Source organism: Melampsora larici-populina (assembly GCF_000204055.1).
Source record: "Melampsora larici-populina 98AG31 unplaced genomic scaffold MELLAscaffold_5, whole genome shotgun sequence".
Lineage (NCBI taxonomy): Eukaryota > Fungi > Basidiomycota > Pucciniomycetes > Pucciniales > Melampsoraceae > Melampsora > Melampsora laricis-populina.
The window spans coordinates 2,255,666-2,275,760 of NW_006768769.1; the positions used below are offsets into that span (position 1 = coordinate 2,255,666).

A 20,095-nucleotide genomic window follows, 5' to 3' on the forward strand; every position below is an offset into this window, starting at 1 on the left:
TGGCCAATGTGTGAGTTAAATAGTCTTTGTGTGACCTGTCAGCCAGGCGCTCAGCACCCAAATCAGCTTGGACGATGGTGATCCAAGCTGATTGAGGTCCTGAGTGTGCGGCTCTTGCAGGACTCAATTAATATGCATGTGATCTTTCAGTCAGGTGTGCACTTTTCTTTGCATGAGTGCTAATCCCTTGCTCGATCTGCTAACTACCCTCCAAACAAGAGCAAAAAGGTAGCCATTTTGTAAATCCAATCACCCAATGATTCAACTCCCCTTCACAAAGTCTTGTAAGAAAATTGAAGGTATACCACATTGGTTCCCTCAATGCCTGAGAAGGTACAATCCGCCTGCAAAAGTCACAAAGACAATGGTTCAAACTATCTCAATTGTAAATTTTGTATCATCAGCTTCATTGTGGCCATCACTGGACTTGAGTATATCTTGATGGTGATGATGCTTTCTGTGTTGAACCAACCACACAGAAATTGTAATATATGAAACAAAATGTGCTCAAATGTTAAATTTTTTGGTCATTTCATGTATCTTGCAACACAACTCACTTTTGCTTTGGAAAATTAAATGTATATTGTGACATTCTTTATACTCAATGCTAAAAACACCATCTTTGTCTCCAAGCTTTGAGCCTTGTGTTGGATTGGTTGTGTTATGATTCAATGAGGGTCAAATCTAGAAACTGGTTGAGATCTACTTGATCACCCAAGAATGTGATTTTTTTGCTTTATTTTTTTGCTTCAATTCAACTCATTTTTTTACAATCTGTCTTTTCTTCAAAATTCAAAATCAGTATGTCCTACATTGAAAACAAAAAGGTTGATATGTATATGTAGATCTGAGCAAGAGAAAACGAACAATGATCGTCTTTTTCTTTGAAGGCTGATCAAGAGAATTGTGAAAAAAAATCGAAAATAAAATAAAAATTGAATACATTGTAAAAAGAAAGAAAAAGATCAAGGAAAACACACACAGAGGAAGATGAGAGAGAGAGTGAGAAGAGAAAAGAGAGTTTTGGGGATTTGTATCAATTTTCAGGTAATCTAAACACAGTGATCTCTTGTTGTTTAAAATATCTTCGATTCTCTTCATCAATCAAAACTAAATTAAGATAATATCTTGTACTAAACTTTTTATTCACATCTCTAAAAGTTGGAGTTAAATCAAATCCACCTAAAAATAATCGAATCGGTATCGTTTCTCCTCTAACTGGTGCTCCGTCCATAATTTCAAATTTCGTAATCGTTTCAGATTCATTATATTGATTTGGAGCTATGAAGAAAAATCATTTAGTTTTCTTTCTTTTATGATTGTGGATTTTTCTTTGGATGATGATTAAAGAAAAAAGAAAAGACTGACCTGCTCCTGTTGTTTCACGTCGAATGATTGAGAGCTCCATATGTTTAATCTTGATACGTACCAACAGGAAATAAATTTTACCAACAATGACATCTTTAAGATGATAACTGTCACACAGAATCAAAATCAAAATCAACTTTAATCATTATTCTTCATTTCTAAGTTGAAGAAGTTTAGAAATCTTGTCCAAAATTCAATCACACTTACCGAGATTTATTATATTCAAATTCGATATGTAAACAATCTTCAATTCCTACTTCCATCTTAATCGAATTATTACTTTCTGGTGGCATTCTATAAGAATGGACCCATAGATCACGTTCTTTAACCACATCTGCCATTCTTCTCGAAACAGTGACTCGAATAAAATATCTAATAAACAAAGAACACACTTGATCAGAATCGAAAATCAACCTTCAAATTCTTCAATCTATCTTGAAGTATGTAACATTTTGTTTGTCTTTACCTAAGTTTCACATTAATCCCTTGATAAGATTCATATTGTTTTTCTACATTTTTAAACTCAAAATCATAAGTTTGAATTGATTTTAATTCACCTGGTGCTGCTAATTCATGTGTTAAAGTATGAAATTCGAAATGGTTTCCTCTATCATAAAATAATTCTAATGAGAGTAGAATGATTTTTAATATATATGTATATATTTCAATCGATAGGTTTCAAAACTGAAGTTAGATGAAGGAACTCTTTTGAGTGACTATGTCATGATGTATTTGTGATTTTTTGTCATGTTTTTTTGGGGGGGGTGAGAGGGTGGAATGTTTTTTTTTCAATGATGACTTACCTATTGATCCAACGAATTCGATTTTAATTCCTTCATGTTTAATACCCTTACCATCACGTACTCTAATGACTACCTATATAAGATAACCCAACCAAAGTAAGTAATCAAGTGATCAAGACATGTTGAAAAGTCAAATGAATGAATCAAACTTACTTGACCAAGTACACCTTCACCATCTAGATAAACTGGACACCTTTCTTTTCTTTCTTTATCTACTTTAACTTGTACTGATTTTCGATCATCTTCACCTTCTAGTCTAATTTCAGTTTCGATCGTAGGTTGAAATCCTAACCAAGAAGACATTTAATTTGTTTAAGTTCAAAGTTATTCTGATCTTTCTTTTTGGGTGTTTTATTTGATTTGGTATTAATGGTTGAGGTGGTCGAAATGGGTTGAGATGGGGTTCAAAGTGTGATCGATGAGACTATCACCACCTCTCTTGTCAATCTGAATCAGGTGGAGAGACTCAACCCTGCTCAAACCCATAACCCGCTGACTCATTCCAACCCATAAATGATTATGTAAACTAAGTTGATCGCGAACTTCATTTACCATGAGACTCAGTTCACCTTTCTTTCTTCTCTTCAAATCAACTCTCAACATCAATCAATCACCATCATCATTAACTTCTAAATCAAATCAAATCACCAAGTCATGGCAACTAGAAGTGCAAGAGACAATAAAGCTCTCAATGCTCGTCATGCAGAAACTTTAAAAGCAATGTTAAGATTACCTGAAAACAAAACGTGTGCGGATTGTAAAAGAAATGGTAAAGCTCTGATCTAATCTATTCCTTTCTAAAATAGAAACATAATCAGAAAAAGAAAAAGAAAAAGAGAGACGTTGAAGACCTTTTGAATGAATTGACGATTTGTTTTGGTTGGTTTTCTTTAGATCCTAGATGGGCTTCTACCAATTTAGGTTGTTTTATGTGTATTAGATGTAGTGGTATACATAGAAGTATGGGAGTTCATATCACCAGAAGTAAGTTAACTTCATTTATTTAACCTTCAAAATTCACATCCTCAAATACTTTTCCCCCCCAAAAAGAAACCCAAAATGACATTCATCAATTAATCGTTTTTTGGTTTTGCTTTTGCTTTTGGGATCTTTTTCTTTTTCAAATTAGTCAAGTCTATAGATTTAGATACTTGGACACCAGAACAAGTTTCAAATGTACAAAGATGGGGTAATCGAAAAGCTAATGCTTATTGGGAAGCTCATCTTAGACCTGGTCATATGCCACCAGATCAGTTGAGTTTTCGAATCTCTCAAACCAACCCAATCTTCAAACCTCTCTTTTTCTTTAATGTTCTTGAAGATTAATCAATTCTAACTTATCTTTGAGTAGGACTGATATTCATTTTGTGTTTTCTTTAGTAAAATTGAAAGTTTTATTAGAAGTAAATATGAAAGTAAACGTTGGGTGATGTCAGGTCCGATGCCGGAACCTGAAACATTAGATACAGAAAATGATGAAGTGAAGTTTTTTTTAATTCCAATTCCATATCCTTTCCTTTCCGAACCAATCTAGCTCTATACTTACATTGTAGGAATTGATGGATTTCATGTAGGTGACCGTCTCACCTACGGTCTCAACTCCTTCTGAAGCACCTCGTCGACCATCTGCGACACTAGGAAAAGCGACTGCTGCACCACCTACAGTCACCACCATCAATTTACTCGATGCACCTCCGTCTTCAAATTCAGGAGTCACCAAACCCACTTCCAATGTGATCAATCCATCAATGACGACCAAACCGAGTACTGAAACTACTAGCACCACTAATCCTAATAATGGAGGAGGATTATTCGATTTAGATTTCTCACCCAATGCATCAGCAGCAGCCATGACAGCAACCGCTCCAGCTGCAAGAAAAGATGTCAAAAATGATATTCTTTCATTGTTTGCTACTAAATCGCCTACTAATTTTCAATCTAATTCGATTCATCAAACTTCTAACTTGAACGATCTCAATGGATTCAATCATCAATTCGGTAATTTGAACGTTTCTAATCCGAGTTCTCAACCTTGGTCTCAAACTGGTAATCTTGGTAATCAAATCTCATCTTCTAATGGGTTTCCTATGATGAATAACAATCAAGTGAGTTTTTTCGATTTGGTAACTTTTTTGAAAAAGGCTTGGGTGGTTAGTCAATTCTATATACAAAGATCTTAATAATGTGTTCTTTTTGTTTGGAAAATCTAGACTACTTCTACATTCAATCAAACTAACACTAACACTAATAACAACAACAATAGCAGTAATCTATTTGATACTCTTTCAGATCCATGGTCAAGTAATAATCAATCTAATCAAAATGATGGGTTTGGTAATTTCTCAGTTGCAAGTAAACCTAATCATAATAGTAGTAGCAATGGAAAAGATGCATTTTCAGATATCTGGAATTAAATCATTTGGTTTCCATTTTTTTAAAAATTTTAAGAATGTCTTTTGTTTATTTTACAATCTTTGATAAAGTTGATTTATGATTGTTATTTTGTTTTCTTTTTTTTTGGTGTATTAATATAAGACTAAGACTGGATTTTTTTCCTTACTCTCATTTTTCTTTTTTACATTACATATTTAACTTTTTTTTCATAAGTCTGATACTGGTTTTTTGTTGTTAGAGGCAATTTGATGTTTATATATTATTATTTTTCAAGAATGAGTGTTGAAATTGAGATGTGAAGACTGAATTCAATTAAGTAGTGTATGAGAAGAGCCTAGGAGGAAGGAAGTAGTGAGGGAGATGAGAGAGTGAACTGAGTAAAGCTCTGTTGATCAGATAAGATTGATCTCTACTGTAGCCTATCCAGAAAATGATGTGATTTCTCTGACTGCTAAGTTCATCTGTCAAGGCTATTAAAGGTTTTCAAACATCTGGTACTCAAGCATCTAGATTAGAAATGTTTGACATCAGACTGTCAGCTTTCAAAACTTGTTGGTTGATTGGAATGAGCTAAGGGCCCAGGGGGGTCAGATTTATATTATGATTTGTTCATACTTTTACATGCCTTATCATTCCTTTTTCTTTAAAAAAAATGGTGTCTTCAGTCATATCATTACTGCTTATGGCATCTGGCACTGGCAACACAAAACCCACTGTGCAGCATTCTGTGGTTTGACTTGCCTGAACAGCCAACAGTGTGATTCATTGCATTTGAGCTGAGTCACTGCAGCAGTGTCTTGGAGAAAAAAAATCAATGAGCCAGTTTCAAGTTCAACTCAGTTGGAAACCCTCCTTTTCAGGTATGCCTTGCGGGTAAAAAGCAAAAAGAAATCACCAAAAATACTCTCTCAGAATAGTGCTCAAGGCTAGTACATAGGATTGATACACAAATAGAACCAAGTGAGATTTGAAAACATCAATTTGAGTTGAAAATGTTACAAAGATAAGCAAAAGGGAGTGAGTACCATGACCACCCATCTAGTGCAACAGAAATTGCATGACCATCTGAGTGATTAATCATATATATATTGCACCATCTTCACATGTTGAGATTTGATTTGATTTGATTTCCCTCAATTACAATACTCTTATAATTTACAGTTGTACTCTTTTTTTGATGATCAAGATATTTCCAAGATTTTCATTCAACTCAGCCAAGGATTTGATGTGTTTTGCTTTATATTACCGCCAGAAACTGGACAATGTTTGCTGACCATTTAAAATCTGTTTTACTACCTCCCATGTTCATCAGTAGAAGCTTTTTACTTGATTGGATCTTTAAACATTTTAATGTAGTAAAAGTTATGATTTATGCTCTATTAACAATAAGGAAAGGATTTGCAATAGATCAACCATCCCGCATGCTCAAAAGCTAGTCTAATGTTATATATGGGGGTACCATTGAGCAGTTTCCAGTGCACCAAACTTGGCACACTTGCCACCTGAGTGGTAGCACTGAAATGATTGTAGTATTTTGTTGGCTGATGTTGCAGAATACCCCTGATACCAAGGCATGGCTTGATTGGCTTGGAAAAAAAGGCTACTTGCACTCTTCAGTAATATAAATTTCACAACACCTCAAGAATGCATATTTACCACCTTTGGTACTCGAGCTATTAAGTAGCCACACTGATATAGAATCCTCATAGTTTTCAAATCAGGTACAATGTGATGCTAAGAAGTACGATACAAGGTTAAATTAATGTGACACTTGAAGAAGCCAAACTTTTGGTGAGTTGGTCTACATAGTTGGACAAGATTAATTGAATTGATGCACACTGATGGATCTGCAATAGTCCTCTTACTGTGAGGAGTCTTGAGCAATTAGGACATCATTTCGGCATGTCCCTGTGGAGTCCATAAGGGTTCTTAACATCGCATGCAACCGCCTCAAATCCACAAAACATGCCTGAGATTTCGATCTCAACTGATTCAATATTCAAGTACAAGCCGTTGATCCAAGGTTTTCCGCCTAAATTGAACTGCTCTGTTGTGTCCTCTTTTTTGACCCGCTATATCTGAAAATTGGTGGTGGTGGTCTGATGGTGATCCCTCATGACAAGATGACCATTGTGGATGCACTAAGAGAACAAACCAAGGATAGATACATACATAATCGCACTGTAAAATTAGACTTGCAAGAATTGGGTTAAGGACTGATGTAAACACCATGCTCCCTAAGAGGGTTCACTGTAGGTCGGTCTGCCATAGCATATCTAGCGCCCTGCAAACACTCGTGAGTGCTTATCCCACAACCTGATGTATGCCGGTTCATTGAGCGAAATGGCGAATTCTAGTAGGCGCACTCATCATGCTGAGCTCTTCTTACTTCCATCAATCAGAGTTTTTATTGGAAGGAGGATGAGATTCATCCTGAGGTCTATTTGAAGCAGATATAGCACTAGAAAGGGAAGCGCCATCAATATCCGATGATACAACCGATTGGGCTTTATCTTCATCTGCAGCTTCTTCACCTTCTTGCTCAGGTGGAGGTCCAAGAGATCGTAAGAATTCGGTCACTGCGCTGTCTACTGAGTGTCCATCGATAGCACAATCTGAGGCCGAGGGTTGAGGAGGAATACGAGGCGTGAGTTTAGAAGATGGCTTGGATAGGTTGATTGTCAGTTTACTACGCGTTGAATTTGATTCTGCTGCTAATTTTCGTTTGTGTAAGGCTGCGCATAGATCATCATCGACATCACCATCATCCTTTCCATCATCTTGTTCTGGTAGGGAAACAGTAGTTGACTTGGCTGTTAGGGCACTAGATGAAGCTGGCTTTTCCGGGGCTAAGGATGAGCTGGTCGGAATAATTCGGTTTAAAGCCGCAGAGCTTTCTGATGGCTGCACTTCTGCTGGACTATCGGTAAGACTTGACGAAGGTAATGGAGCACCATCCAAATTAGTCGAAGCAGAAGCTTGATCAGATTGATCCATAGATTCACGACGTGCAGAGGCCATAAGAAGTTCCAGAGCTTGCCGTACGGATCCGGGTCTAGGAGCACACGTAGCGCTGTTATTGCTGCTGACAGCATCTCCATCGTAACCATTTGAGGTTACAATTGGCGGCACAGAAGAATGCGGCGCTGCAGATGAAAGCGAAGGTCGAGTTGAGCTATCTCTTCCTTCACCTGGCGACTTTTCTGGTGAAGAGCAAGGTCCCTCGCGCTCTAGATCTTGGGTGTTCGACCCTTTAGCTTCGTCAGCGTCTGTTAAATTGTTACTGTTGAGCGGCATCCCATCTAAATCACTTGACTGATCGAGACCGAGTTGAACATTTTGCGAAGTCTCGTGTGCGTTTGAATTCTCCTCCACTGGCTCAGAGTTTGGGATCGAATTAGGGGACTCTTTTTCAACTTTTGAGATGGTAACCGTCTTGGAAGGTTCTTCTTGAGATTGAGAGACTCTTCTTCGTTTTGTAGGAGGCCTGAATTCATCTAACACGTCATAGAGTTTGTATTTAATTGCCTCACGGTCCACAAAACGAGCTTCCATATCGGACATGGTTCGATCGTACAAAGAATGTCTATGTTTTTATTGAAGAGCATCAGTACCTTGATCATGGAGAAAGAAAGTCTAGATAAATATAAAATCGAACAGTTTCAATGATCCTGATATACCTTTCAATTTCCTGTAGTACATCCTCATGTCTTTCCTTAGTAGCGCTAAGTCCAATTTTGAAATCGTTTGAAGTTCTTCTTGAGTTACTTCCTAATCTGCTAACATGATCATTTTTCAGTCGTCTTGCATCATAGGCTAGTTTATCTAAAACGATATCTTCTAGTTTCTTTTCAAAAGTCGATTTCAATTCTGAGCTTTGAAACTCTTTGATTAAATCTCGACGTAAGGTATCTAATAAGCCTTGACGACGGAATCGATCTACTAGATCTTCTGGTGTAATTTGATTTGGTTCATTGACTTGATCTTGATCGGTGAACTTGACAAGGTTGGTGTTGTTGTTGTTGAGGACGGACATTTTAAGTATATACGAAGTTTCAATTTTGAAACCTCTTCAGTCAAAGCATCATCGAACTGTCACATACCTTGACACTCGTTAAGCACACGTTGGTGACATCTTCACTTCCATTCCCTCAAGAACGGTTTGTACAATGCTGTCTGTTGTCTTCATGACTTTTTATGTTAGTCACATTTACTCACACGCAACAGGTTCCTCTCTCTTTCTCTCTCGGTTCGCTCTCAATCTCAATTATATGAATGATGTCAAATTGCTTCATTACATGCAAAGGAAAAATTACAAATCAGAAAGAAACCAAATAGAGAAAAACGAAAACGAGAAAGAGAAAGAGAAAAACGAGAAGGGTAGGAAAAATAGGAAACATCAGGCCGAAGTGTAGAAAATTATGTTTAACATTTTGTTGGCTCGATTTATTCAAAAAACGATTTCTATTAAGCAATTCTTTGTGTCGAGTGAATCTGATTAACAAAAAGAATTTTCAAAATCAAACTCAAGTTCTAAAATAGATTTTTCAATATTAAAACTAAGATCTTTGGAAAAGTCATCATTTTGTTCAAGAGAAGATTTAACAAACTCAAAACTCATATCTGTGTAATAATTTTGAGAAGCATTGAGAATCAAACCGAACGGATCTTTGAGTTCTTCTACTGGTGTCGGCAGAGAATGAGTATTCAGAGCGCTCGAATAAGATGAAGAAATATTTGAAGAGGGTGTAGATGGGAGAGAATAAGTCTCATCAACGCTAACAAACTCCAGCGCCCTTTCTTGAGGGAGAGGAAGAGTGATAGTGAAAGATTCTTCTGCTTCTATACGGTCTTCATCTGTCATAAGACTATCTAAGATTTCAGACCAATGAAGTTGTCTTTCGTTATCTCTGAATACCTTTGAGCTAGGTTTTGAAGAGTTTGAATTCGAAGAAGTTGTCGTGTTGAGGGATGATGAGGATGTGGTAGTAGCCAGTGTGGAAGCGGAAGACTTCAAAGTCTCTGAGATTTGATGTTCAAGGACCATCTCATTGAAGATATCAAAATTAGAAGATTCTACTGAAGTAAGAGGCATGAATTCTACTGATTCAGTTCTAACAGTTTCCTGTCGTAAGTCTTCTTCTGCTTCTTCCCAATCAGAAGCTGTCATCAAATTCTCTAAGATTTCAGTCCAATGAAGTGCTGGTTTGGATTTCTTGGAAATTGATGACCTAGTGGTGAAATGTTGTGGGTTAAGGGTGATCGAGGTTGGTTTGGAGGTCAAAATTGAAGGGGTTGAGATTGCAGATGCGGTGTGTTCAGCAAGTAAGTCATTGAAGATATGGAAGTTTTCAGATTCGTCTTCAGTGAGCGGGATAAACGAGAGAGTTCCATTGAGTGAACTCGTATTAGCTATTGGTTTGTTTTCTTGCTGTAACTCTGCCTCCGCTTCTTCCCAATCAGACGCCGTCATTAGATCATCTAAGATTTCAGTCCAATGAAGGGTTGGTTTTGATTTCTTTGAAACTGGTGCACCAAAAAGTTGTGATTTTGGGAGTGATCTCTTCGTTCCTCGAGATGAGTTTAAGATGATTGAGGGAAGATTGGAGGTAGAAACTGAAGGGGTCGAGATTATCGAAACATTGTGCTCGGCGAGTAACTCATTGAATATATGAAAGTTTTCAGATTGCTCCTCAGTGAGCGCGATAAAAGAAGTCGTTGGGTTGAGTGAAGTCGATTTAGAATCAACTTTTGTGGCCAAAGCCATCTCCAAATTGCAATCTTCATCCGAGATCAAGATTTTTGGAAGTCTTTGTCGACGAACGGGACGCTTTCTTTGACTGGGTAACGAAATGCGAGGGCAAGATTCGGTCGACTTTTCTTCTGAGACTTCAGACTATTAGATATAAAAATGTCAGAAAAACAGAAACTTGAAGTGGAAAACCACGAAATGTGAAAGTTGACAAACCTGAAGGGTTGAAGTCGAATTCCATGTGATCAATTTTGGACTTTTGCAAAGATTGATGAGGAACAATTCATAGGCAATCTGTTGCAAGAAACAATGAAAAGAGTTAGCTGATTGGCCTTCAAACACATGACGAGACAAAAGAAAAGCTTACCTGTTGTGAGTTGTCCGATGATCCACATGAGACTGTTGCGTTGTGATGTGCTACAGCTCTCTTCATGACAAACCAAGGATCCATTCCAAATCGGACAGGCAGGTTAAGGCCAAGTGATAAGTAAGACATATTGGTTATAGGAAGGTGAGTAAATATGAGATGGGTTGAAGAGATTGGATGGTAGAGGATAGAGTGATGTGAAGATGGAGTTGTGGAAGATTTGAATGCGGAACCAATGTTGGACGCGGAGATGCAAAGTGCGGAGTGAGAAGTGGTTGGGAAATGTTATCAAAAGATGTGAATGATAGACGATGAACAGGAAGAGAAATTGGAGAGAATGATAGATATTTATACTTGTGTCCCGCTCGAAATTGTGTTCCGGTCTGCTGAAAGAATGCCTCAAGGCACAGAAGCAAGTTTGTTCCTGGTGATAGTGCCATCGTCGGCACGGGAATGTGTCCATATTTTGCCACGGCCGAGCAATTTTGGCGGTTTCTTTAATCACAAAATATCGTCAGCAACTGAAAAAGTTCAGCATTTGACTGAAATCATCAAACCAATCACATTAGCAGTGTTCCATAAAACATCAAGTATTGCACTGACCAAGTAGCAATGGAATCTTCTTTCACGTCCATCAGTGCACTTGAGCCACTGATGAAAATTTCCATCTTGACTAGAAATAATAATCACCAACCGGGCCCATTGCTTTCACGCGCACTCATGAACAACAGGTGGTGCTTTTATGCTTCCAGATTGATATCCAATGCAACCGTTACTCGACCTAACACAGATGCTCTTCGTGTACCCAAAAAAAGTTTCATTCGTGTGGCAGGCGAGCTCAGCATTTGATTGAAATAGTTCATTTCTGAAATCATCACACACCTCACATTATCAGTCTGCCAGAATATATCACGCATTGCACTGACAAGTAACAACTGAATCCATTTCACGTCCGCCAGTGCACTTGAGTCACGGATGAAGATTTCCATCTTGACCAGAAATAAAAACCACATCCTGACTCTTTACTTTTACGCGTCTCCATCAAGAAGGTGTCCTCAGTGTGCCAGAATATATCACGCAGTGCACTGACAAGTATCAACTGAATCCATTTCACGTCCGCCAGTGCACGTGAGTCACCCATGAAGATTTCCATCTTGACCAGAAATACAACCACATTCTGACTCGTTACTTTTACGCGTCTCCAGCAAGAAGGGGTCCTTCTAATCGTCCCGGATCAATATCCAATGCAACCATTCCTTTCCACACCGCCCCGCAAACAGTGGTCTCTACCAAACACCAGATTGGTTCGTGCGGCTGTTGCTGGCAATTATCACGAAGCCCAAGCTGACAAGCGCGCCAATCATTCCATTGCTCAGACCGAGATAGAGGAGAGGAATGAAATTCATGAATCCAAGCGTTGCGATTGAGAGTTAGCTGGCTTTGTTCTCTATGACTTTTCGATCAACGGCTCTTCATCCGGAACCGGCTGGCTCAGAACTTGAAGTTGAGGCAGGCGGTTGATCTACCCATCGATCCCGCTTATCCTAAACGAAGGGCTCATCATCCTCATGGCGCACTTATCGCAGGTGGAATATATTCAAGTTGTAAACACTCCATAATTATCGGTCCTTCACCAAATCAAATTAGTCTCGCAGTCACAATCATAGGACTTTGTAGTGAACTGGAATCGACACGTAAAATCTATGTAGTACTCTCCACACAACAATCAAATCTATCAATAAGAATGATTGGATTACTCTATATGGCTCAATATCATCAAACGGGCTCTAAAGGATAGATGATCTGATGCGATGGCTACGTAGCGCCAGAATATATCGAGTGAAAGAATGGGCTCCAAGCCTCTTCCTCGCGGCGAGGGACTGAGTCAAATTTGATAGGCAAATGCATATGCCAGCAGGTATCGCTACATTTTAGATGCAGTTGAGCCTGGTAGTGGGCTGAACACATAGGTGTTGCGTTTTCTCAACATGCAGAATTAGGACATACGAATGTATTCTGTGAATTTTGTAAATTTCCAGCGAAATCTCTAGAATGCCAGCATCCCGAATTTGTGACGTCATGAAAATCCCTTTGGAAACTGTCAAAAATTGAATTTTTGAATAGCCTAGATGTTGATTGAGCTCAAGGGGCATGTTGAGGTTGAAAACAATGGCAACGGAGGGACATAGCAGTCGGACTTGAGGCACGGAAAGATTGACAGTAAATCATGTTTAGTTGATAGCGATAGACCAGGCACAAGAACACCTTGGGAGTGACCCTCGACCAGTTAGCGTTCCATGGTACTTCAGGATGAATGGGTGCCCCGGTGATGGGTTTTAGCATATGAGAAACTTCGTTATTACGACATCATTGAAAAAGAATACAGCGTCGATCTTTCTAATCAATATCCGCAAAACATAGCATATCGGTTATGGCCTGAAGGGAGTAGTAGCCAGCCGGTGGAAGGAATAAACCGAGTTGAGCAGGTAAATCGATCCATAGCGATGAATGGCAGTGTCTAGAGGTTAAGTTTTGTTCGGCGCCAGTGACGACGCTTGGCGTTGTAAGTGACTGATAATTTGAGAGGAGGGTAAGGTGAAACAGATGGAAATCAGTTCAAGTTCATGCTCTCGTCCGAAAACAGGGCACCAGGAGCCAGGCGCATGAGAGGTTGATGAATGTGGGAAGGAACATACTCTTAGAATCACTCTTCAATCGAAACCACTGAGGAATGGGTCTGAAGGAGTCAAATTGGAAATCAACAGGGAATTCGAATTGATGCAAGTCTTTCGATATTGACTGACCGATTTGCAAGCTGGGCCTTGGCAAGAGCACGCTTAGTTCGAAAGGTTTTGTTGGACGACTATAATCATAATTCAAGCAGTCGTAAGTCGGACGCTTAGCGCGCATTTCAAGCCGCTCCGTTAGGCTGAATGGAATCGTGAGCTCACCATCCTGTTGTCTTGATGAGTCGGGGTGGTTTCTGGGTGAGGGGAGCCGAAAGGGGGCGTTCGCTATGTGGTCAGGTGAGATGCTTGTTGGCGTGCGGGACTACCGGTACCGCCGAAGAGCCAACTCTCATCAAATCAGGGTTAGGTTTGTGATACCTCACCTTGGTGACTTGCTGCCATGTGACATGTCCGGGTCTTCCTGGATGTGTCCCTCAAGAAATATCTTCTCCTACAACGCACGCAAGCCTTCAGTTTGCTGTTTCCATGGTTCGGACACAAGGAGTTGACTGTAGCACAAGCTTACCTCCTGCCTGGCAATTTAACCGCGTTGTTCTCCCACAAGATTTCACACTCCGGTCTCAATTCCCGATAGGTATCATGCCTCGAGATAAGAGCCACGTTGTACACATTTTTAATGTTATGCCGCCGTATTATAAACGCTTTCTTAGACACCTATGTAGACCATGAGGCGGATGACGCATGGTCGCTGCAAGCATTTATTGCATCACTGTGATCAGCGGTTTTATCTTTACACAGAAACTGTTTGTGAGTTGCTCGAAAGCAATTGAGGTGGCACCGGAGAGTGTGACAACAAGGGAATTTCCTGAGATTTTATGTGATGGATTCTTCAACGACGAAAGATTCAAAAAGGAGAGAAGGACAACAGGGAGACGTTTTGATCAATTATGGCAATGCTGATCGACTCGATTTTACATTGACTTGGTCTTCACGATGTTGGCCGTGGGAGTGAATCTATCGTGAATCACGCCAAGGAGTTCAAAGCTTCCACAAAAGTCGGGCCAGGGAATAGAAGACGGTATTGTACTCGTAGAATAATTTGACCCCTCGCCAGAATGTGGAAAACGCACGAAGGGATCGCCTATGATTCTTTTCCTTGTTTTTCTCGACAAATGTCTATCAAGTTACCAAACTCCATAGCTTGTACCATACTGCTGCAGATTAAAATTCAGTTATATGAAGCTCACACTAAAGAACAAAGCATGTTCACTTAAAACTAGGCATCATAGATTTCAATCTCAAGTAGCATATTTTTTCCAATCATCCAGGTAATGAAAGTCTGTGTTAATGCTTTTGGTTATTTCATATTGGTTGACAGAAATCCAAACTCTTGAGTTCACTGAAAATGTATGAGATTTTATCATTCCATGTTTTTCATGAAAATCCGCAATGTCCTGCCCTGTTTTCCTTTCGGTGCCGCTCTACTCAAAAGGCTTAATCATAGATTGGAAGTCAAACCTTCAGGTTTTGTAGGATCTACATGTGAGACTTCCTTTATTGTGATCTTTTGACGTCTGAATGCCATGGGACCTCAATATCATGTACCCTTCATTGGTATTAGATGAATTGGTATGAATATGTTATTTATATGGCTCAAGGCTTTGATGACAATACAAAGTTCATGCAGATAGTACTATGCTGCACTATATATCTTTCCATCATTCAAGAGAAAAGAGTCTTTCATGATTAGCTGGATTTGTTTCTATGTGGACTACAAGTAATTTGAATGCTGACTCTCTCATTTTTGGTGGTCATTGATAGATCATTTGAATTGAACAAAATCCCAGTTAGCTTAATCACTAGACCCTGGGCAGCCAGCCAGCTTTTGAGTAAAGACCTTACTGCAACCTAGACATCAAGGCAAAGGCTTCAGTGCATTTCCTCTTCACAGTCTTGTAGATCCAGCACAAACAGCATGGCATACATGATACCACATCCAGACAATGCCCCACTATGTTTAATGGAAGTTGGTAATGTGGACTACCATCCATGGAGAACAGACTTGTGCTATGAGCTTCAGGCTAAAAAGAGGTATTGTGAACTTCATGTGTTTTCAAAGATGGGGCAGTGTATGAGAATGCAAAAAAGTGGCCTATTACAGTCCACCTAAGCTGGGATCTTGACCGCAAGCACGTGTCAAAAATAGTGGACTGTGATCTCAAACTACTTCTATAATACCTCTTTGAGGGCAGCAATCCTGGAATTGGGTATGGTCTCAAACCAATGACCAAACCTGGGTTCACACAGGAGATGTGATCAGGCAAGTGGAGCATATTTTTGTCACACAGCATGTAGCCTACGCTCAGCTTGGGTGTGATCACTGGATCACACACTGCAACAGGACCTGCTCATGCTCTTATGTTGTTCAAGTGGCCTCATTGGAACCTCTGACACGTATATAAAAATGAAACCCTTGACTGCATGGGGTTTTGTAGACTTGTGTCTCAAGGAAACATTTGGCTTGGGATTCTTTTTTACAAAAAAGGCATGTTGTCTTATTACAGGGGATTTCCTTTCTGGTTCTCAATATATTTTTTGGTTTGTAATTTGCAGCCAAGAGATCTTTTCCACTCTTGATGACATGATTTCTAGATTTAAAACACCAGTTCATCTACAAGTTCATTGCTGAAGAAATTTAACATCCTCAAAATGATTAGGCAATAGTCAACTAGCACACTGGTATGTTTCAAGTCATACAATCAATATTTTTGGAGTTTTTTGGCTGAGTCTTGCTTTAAGATATATCTCTTGCACACATGACATCATGTAGATTTTTTGTATGTCCAAATATGCTCTATCTTGTTCATTGCGGCTGTTGCATTGACACCTGGTGTTCCTGAAGAAGATATCCTAAGAAAGCTCCTGTATTATGGCAATGCACATCCTCCACATTTCTGTCAAAGTCACCAAAACCACAAAGAATGTTTATTCAAAGAACAAGAAAAATGTGGTCATTCATATACCTGCCCATGTAACCAACAAAATACAATACCACTTGAATGCAGCCAGACAGCTTGGAAGATCACTTGACACTGTCCATTTTGCAATTGCATCCAGATTAGATATTGTGATTCTGATCATACTACAAAGTGTCCAAATGGTCTTGGGGAAGAATCGGGAGGTGACTGTCCAGATCAGGAGTATTGGTTGTTCTAACTTTCTAACTAACTCAAATCCTTTTACATTATATATTTTGTTTATTGACATGAAAACAAAATCAGTTCAAATCCAGCAGTCATTCATTTGAGATTTTGCAGCCGGGCTCTTATCCCGAGTGTCCCTCTTGCAGATAGTATCCAAATTAAAAATGTTTATACAAATCTACAAGTCTTTGTTTGAGCATCTGGCCAAAAAAGTACTTCTTTGCAAGTGACTACAGAAGTGCACATAAATCCAGCACAGCTCAATAGCCAATTACAAGCATAAATCTGAAAGCGCTTGAATGAGCCAAGTGGCTCATGCAAACTGAGTTTGAAAAGAGACCAAGGGCCAAGCCTCATACCTAAGAGATCTTAAACTGACACAACAAAATTAGGTAGAGGTGTAGATTGTTGTGATAAACTCACACCATCAAAAAAGAGGCTCTTAGTTTTGAATTTGCACCTATCTCTCCCTACACTATATCACCCAATGGCAAAGAGGATAAACATTTTTATCCCATCTAATCTCACAAGTGTGAACTTCTCCATGTATCATGTACAAACTAAGATTTGAAAAATTCCTAAAAGAAAACAAACACAAATAATTATCTGCTAGAATATTTAAACTACATTACACTCTCTAAAAGTTCACTCGTCCTAAAATCCCACATTCCAGGTATCAACGGAGGTCGAGTAGGACAAAGTTCATCGGTCATAATCGTCTCTACTGTAACCAATGGAAGCTTGCAAATCCTTTTCTTTTCTTCCTCCTCATACACCACACCTTTCATTCCATTCTCACTCTCTTCCAGCTCTTCTACTCCATCCATTTCATTTGTTGCAGATTCATGTTTGCGCTTCTTGCTACGGAGGTTGAGGTCTGGATGATCTTCTAGTTTTTCTACCAAAGCCTTTGTTGACTGCATATCTCGACGTAGATGAGGAATACCGCTATGTACATCTAATAAGCCCATCACAGGTTGTTTTGGCATCAGCTCTCGCACTTTCACAGTCGTCGTCCACCATTGGTTTTTAGGCTTCTTCATTTGCGCCTTGGTCATTCTTTTGTGTGGTGACCGAGCGCGAGCTCGGTTGTGACCCCCAAATGCAGGTGAATGAGCCCGGCTAGAGTTGGCTCCATTTGAAGGCCCCAAGAGAATATTGTGCCTTTCTGAATTGTTGTCAACCGTTCTGGACGCGTTCTCCAACCCAAAGACGGTGATGATCGAATCAGGTGGAAGAGCATTAGTGATACGAGATAACGCAGGTCCTGTAGTAGAAGGAGGGGGTACGGGTGTCGAGGCCTCTGCTTCACTTTTCTCTTCTTCCTCTTCATCTGTCTTCCCATCCGATTCTTCACCAGACTCCAAAATACGCCCTTCTGTATTCAGTCGCATATCTACTTCCACATCACGCCATTCCATATCATCTGGATGAGGTTCCGTTCCATTTTTGAAGGTTAGATTCGAATCAAGTTCATGTGAGCCAAGCGTTGGGAATGGGCGTAATCTTTCGTTACGAAGAGATCTGAGGTGCCGGTTCATTTCAGATATAGCTCGGCAATATTGTAACATCCAATTCTTAGAGGTCAAGTTAGGTGCTGGGCGTCGTTTTCTATCCTTGGGATCCGTAATTACAAATCCAAAAGGAGGACGACCATCACCACCAAAGATGGTTTTTACCAAACTTCCTCCCGCACCGGCGCTGGTTGGGTTAGGGTTATTAAGAGCAAGTCGAAAGGCACTCTGAGCTGCTTTGAGTTTGACTGGCTCCTGAGGTACTGGAGGATTCACGTTGGAGGTCGATGTTGTCTCTTGTCCTGCGGCGTCGGTAGTAGCGGCAGCTGATCGATCTTGCGGCTCAAGTCCATCCGCAATGGCTGGTTCCCCTATCGCAGCACCACTAGCAAGAGCCGCATCTTCATAATAGTCATCCACCACAAGTCTACCGTCTGTATCAGGGTCGTCGGATTGGTTGGAATTGAGTGCATGGTCAATATCTTTGAAAAATTAGCAAGGTTTGAATGACAGGAAAACGGCAGACCTTTCAGGAATCTGGCGCCCATCACTTTGAATGCGTTCCGAGCTGAGCACATAGTCACTGCACGTGACTTTAAATTACCAGACAAGAAGCCAGCAGCAATGAGTGCATCTTTTTCATCCTGCGTGCACCTAATCTTGACCAAGATTCACAATATTCCAATATCAGTTAGGGCTCAACTATGAAATGTAAACCAATGTGTTCGAAAAAATGTCGATAGACTGAGAAATGAGGTAAACAAGAGTAGATTATGACTGACGGAAGTTTTTGGATCAAAGGATTGCGCCTGAAGAAATAAAGAGAATCCCTGTAGCCTGCAGCTCGAGCGGCATCAATTGAAAGGACAAAGTGTTTATTTGGGTTCGCTCTGGCTTTTGAAGTGAAAGTGGGAATTTTGTACTGTCGATCTAATCAATGCAAGATATAAATGGGGTTTCAGTAGATATCAGTATAAGATATTGAAGCGTTTGAAAAGTTGGGTGAAAAACACTGATAAGGAACAATAGCTGACCCCCAAGTAGAACACCTTCTGGGGTAACTTTCAGATCGCCCTTAGGGTCATCAGGAAGAGTTAACTCGTCGTCTTCGACTAAATAAGTAACACCCTTGTAGGTCTTAGTTTCACACCATCTAGCATTAGGATCGGATGCTACTGCGTGTGAATCAGTCGCACTTTGAACGTAAAGTTCACCAGTCGGTGTAGATGTGATAAGTCTTCGAACAGTTTCAATTCTTGCATCGACTTTAATTTTTCGAAATGGAACAGCAGATGAATGAGATCCAGAAGCTTTAGACAGTTTTCCAGCCGAAGCCTTAGCAGCTTTAAGTAATCTTTCTTGTTTGACTTTTTGAAATGCTTTAAATTCTTGTTGTTTTCTAGCTAATCTTTCTAATCTTTCTCTCTCTCTTTGTGCTGCTCTTTCGGCTTTTTCTCGTTCTTTTTCTTCTTTCTTTCTTGTTCTTTCGATTTGTCGCGCAATCTTCTCTTGTTCTTTTCTTTGACGTGATGTGAGAGGTTTGGTATTTGGAAGACTTGAGGACTGATTCATCTGCGTTGGTTCTTCGTCTTGATGTTCATCACCATCCTCCTCTTCCTCCTCTTCATCTTCTTCCTCCTCTTCTTCTTCTTCTTCCTCTTCCTCTTCATCCTCCTCCACATCTTCTTCTTGGCCTTCTTCACCTAAATCGTTTTCCTGTCCTTCATCTCCAGCCTCTCCGTCATTTTCCCCGTCCTCTTCCTGACTTCCTTGATCTTCGCTTCCTTCCTCTACATCTTCTTCATATTCTACGCCTTCTTCTACTTCTTCAGATTCGTATTCGCCAGTGACTCCCGTGGTACCACCTACTTCCTCACCATCGTCTTCGGTGGACTGAGCACTACCCCGAAGTGTTGTTCCTCGCGAGGAAAGTCTCGGAGGCATCTTGAATTCGATTTATGGAGATCCTGTTGAGATATGCTTCAGATTAAGTGGTGATGATGA

At 39.8% G+C, this 20,095-nt stretch overlaps 7 protein-coding genes across 7 annotated transcripts; 2 read left to right on the forward strand and 5 right to left on the reverse strand.

Annotated features, from left to right (window-relative positions):
• Positions 1 to 1,036: 1,036 nt before the first annotated feature.
• MELLADRAFT_33670 (uncharacterized protein) lies at positions 1,037 to 2,474 on the reverse strand (the record flags this gene model as incomplete). The annotated part of the gene is made up of 6 exons (XM_007406075.1): positions 1,037 to 1,281; positions 1,369 to 1,475; positions 1,576 to 1,740; positions 1,835 to 1,991; positions 2,172 to 2,240; positions 2,321 to 2,474. 6 exons carry the CDS (start codon positions 2,472 to 2,474, stop codon positions 1,037 to 1,039), a joined length of 897 nt encoding a protein of 298 aa, XP_007406137.1.
• Positions 2,475 to 2,775: 301 nt separating this feature from the next.
• MELLADRAFT_47108 (uncharacterized protein) lies at positions 2,776 to 3,975 on the forward strand (the record flags this gene model as incomplete). The annotated part of the gene is made up of 5 exons (XM_007406007.1): positions 2,776 to 2,940; positions 3,066 to 3,155; positions 3,301 to 3,424; positions 3,552 to 3,651; positions 3,746 to 3,975. Coding segments are annotated over 5 exons (657 nt in total), but the record flags the coding sequence as incomplete, so codon positions are not given.
• A 25-nt stretch (positions 3,976 to 4,000) lies between these two features.
• On the forward strand, positions 4,001 to 4,836 carry MELLADRAFT_74201 (uncharacterized protein; the record flags this gene model as incomplete). Its single annotated transcript, XM_007406008.1, has 2 exons — positions 4,001 to 4,276; positions 4,382 to 4,836. 2 exons carry the CDS (start codon positions 4,022 to 4,024, stop codon positions 4,583 to 4,585), a joined length of 459 nt encoding a protein of 152 aa, XP_007406070.1.
• A 2,123-nt stretch (positions 4,837 to 6,959) lies between these two features.
• MELLADRAFT_115488 (uncharacterized protein) lies at positions 6,960 to 8,601 on the reverse strand (the record flags this gene model as incomplete). The annotated part of the gene is made up of 2 exons (XM_007406074.1): positions 6,960 to 8,151; positions 8,246 to 8,601. The coding sequence occupies 2 exons, from the start codon at positions 8,599 to 8,601 to the stop codon at positions 6,960 to 6,962; spliced, it is 1,548 nt and encodes a 515-aa protein (XP_007406136.1).
• A 462-nt stretch (positions 8,602 to 9,063) lies between these two features.
• On the reverse strand, positions 9,064 to 10,813 carry MELLADRAFT_103283 (uncharacterized protein; the record flags this gene model as incomplete). Its single annotated transcript, XM_007406073.1, has 4 exons — positions 9,064 to 9,585; positions 9,685 to 10,461; positions 10,534 to 10,611; positions 10,685 to 10,813. The coding sequence occupies 4 exons, from the start codon at positions 10,811 to 10,813 to the stop codon at positions 9,064 to 9,066; spliced, it is 1,506 nt and encodes a 501-aa protein (XP_007406135.1).
• A 2,389-nt stretch (positions 10,814 to 13,202) lies between these two features.
• On the reverse strand, positions 13,203 to 13,638 carry MELLADRAFT_93633 (uncharacterized protein; the record flags this gene model as incomplete). The annotated part of the gene is made up of 4 exons (XM_007406072.1): positions 13,203 to 13,255; positions 13,381 to 13,421; positions 13,489 to 13,547; positions 13,636 to 13,638. The coding sequence occupies 4 exons, from the start codon at positions 13,636 to 13,638 to the stop codon at positions 13,203 to 13,205; spliced, it is 156 nt and encodes a 51-aa protein (XP_007406134.1).
• Positions 13,639 to 17,200: 3,562 nt separating this feature from the next.
• On the reverse strand, positions 17,201 to 19,663 carry MELLADRAFT_60382 (uncharacterized protein; the record flags this gene model as incomplete). Its single annotated transcript, XM_007406071.1, has 4 exons — positions 17,201 to 18,573; positions 18,618 to 18,745; positions 18,874 to 19,021; positions 19,126 to 19,663. The coding sequence occupies 4 exons, from the start codon at positions 19,661 to 19,663 to the stop codon at positions 17,201 to 17,203; spliced, it is 2,187 nt and encodes a 728-aa protein (XP_007406133.1).
• Between the last annotated feature and the right edge of the window lie 432 nt (positions 19,664 to 20,095).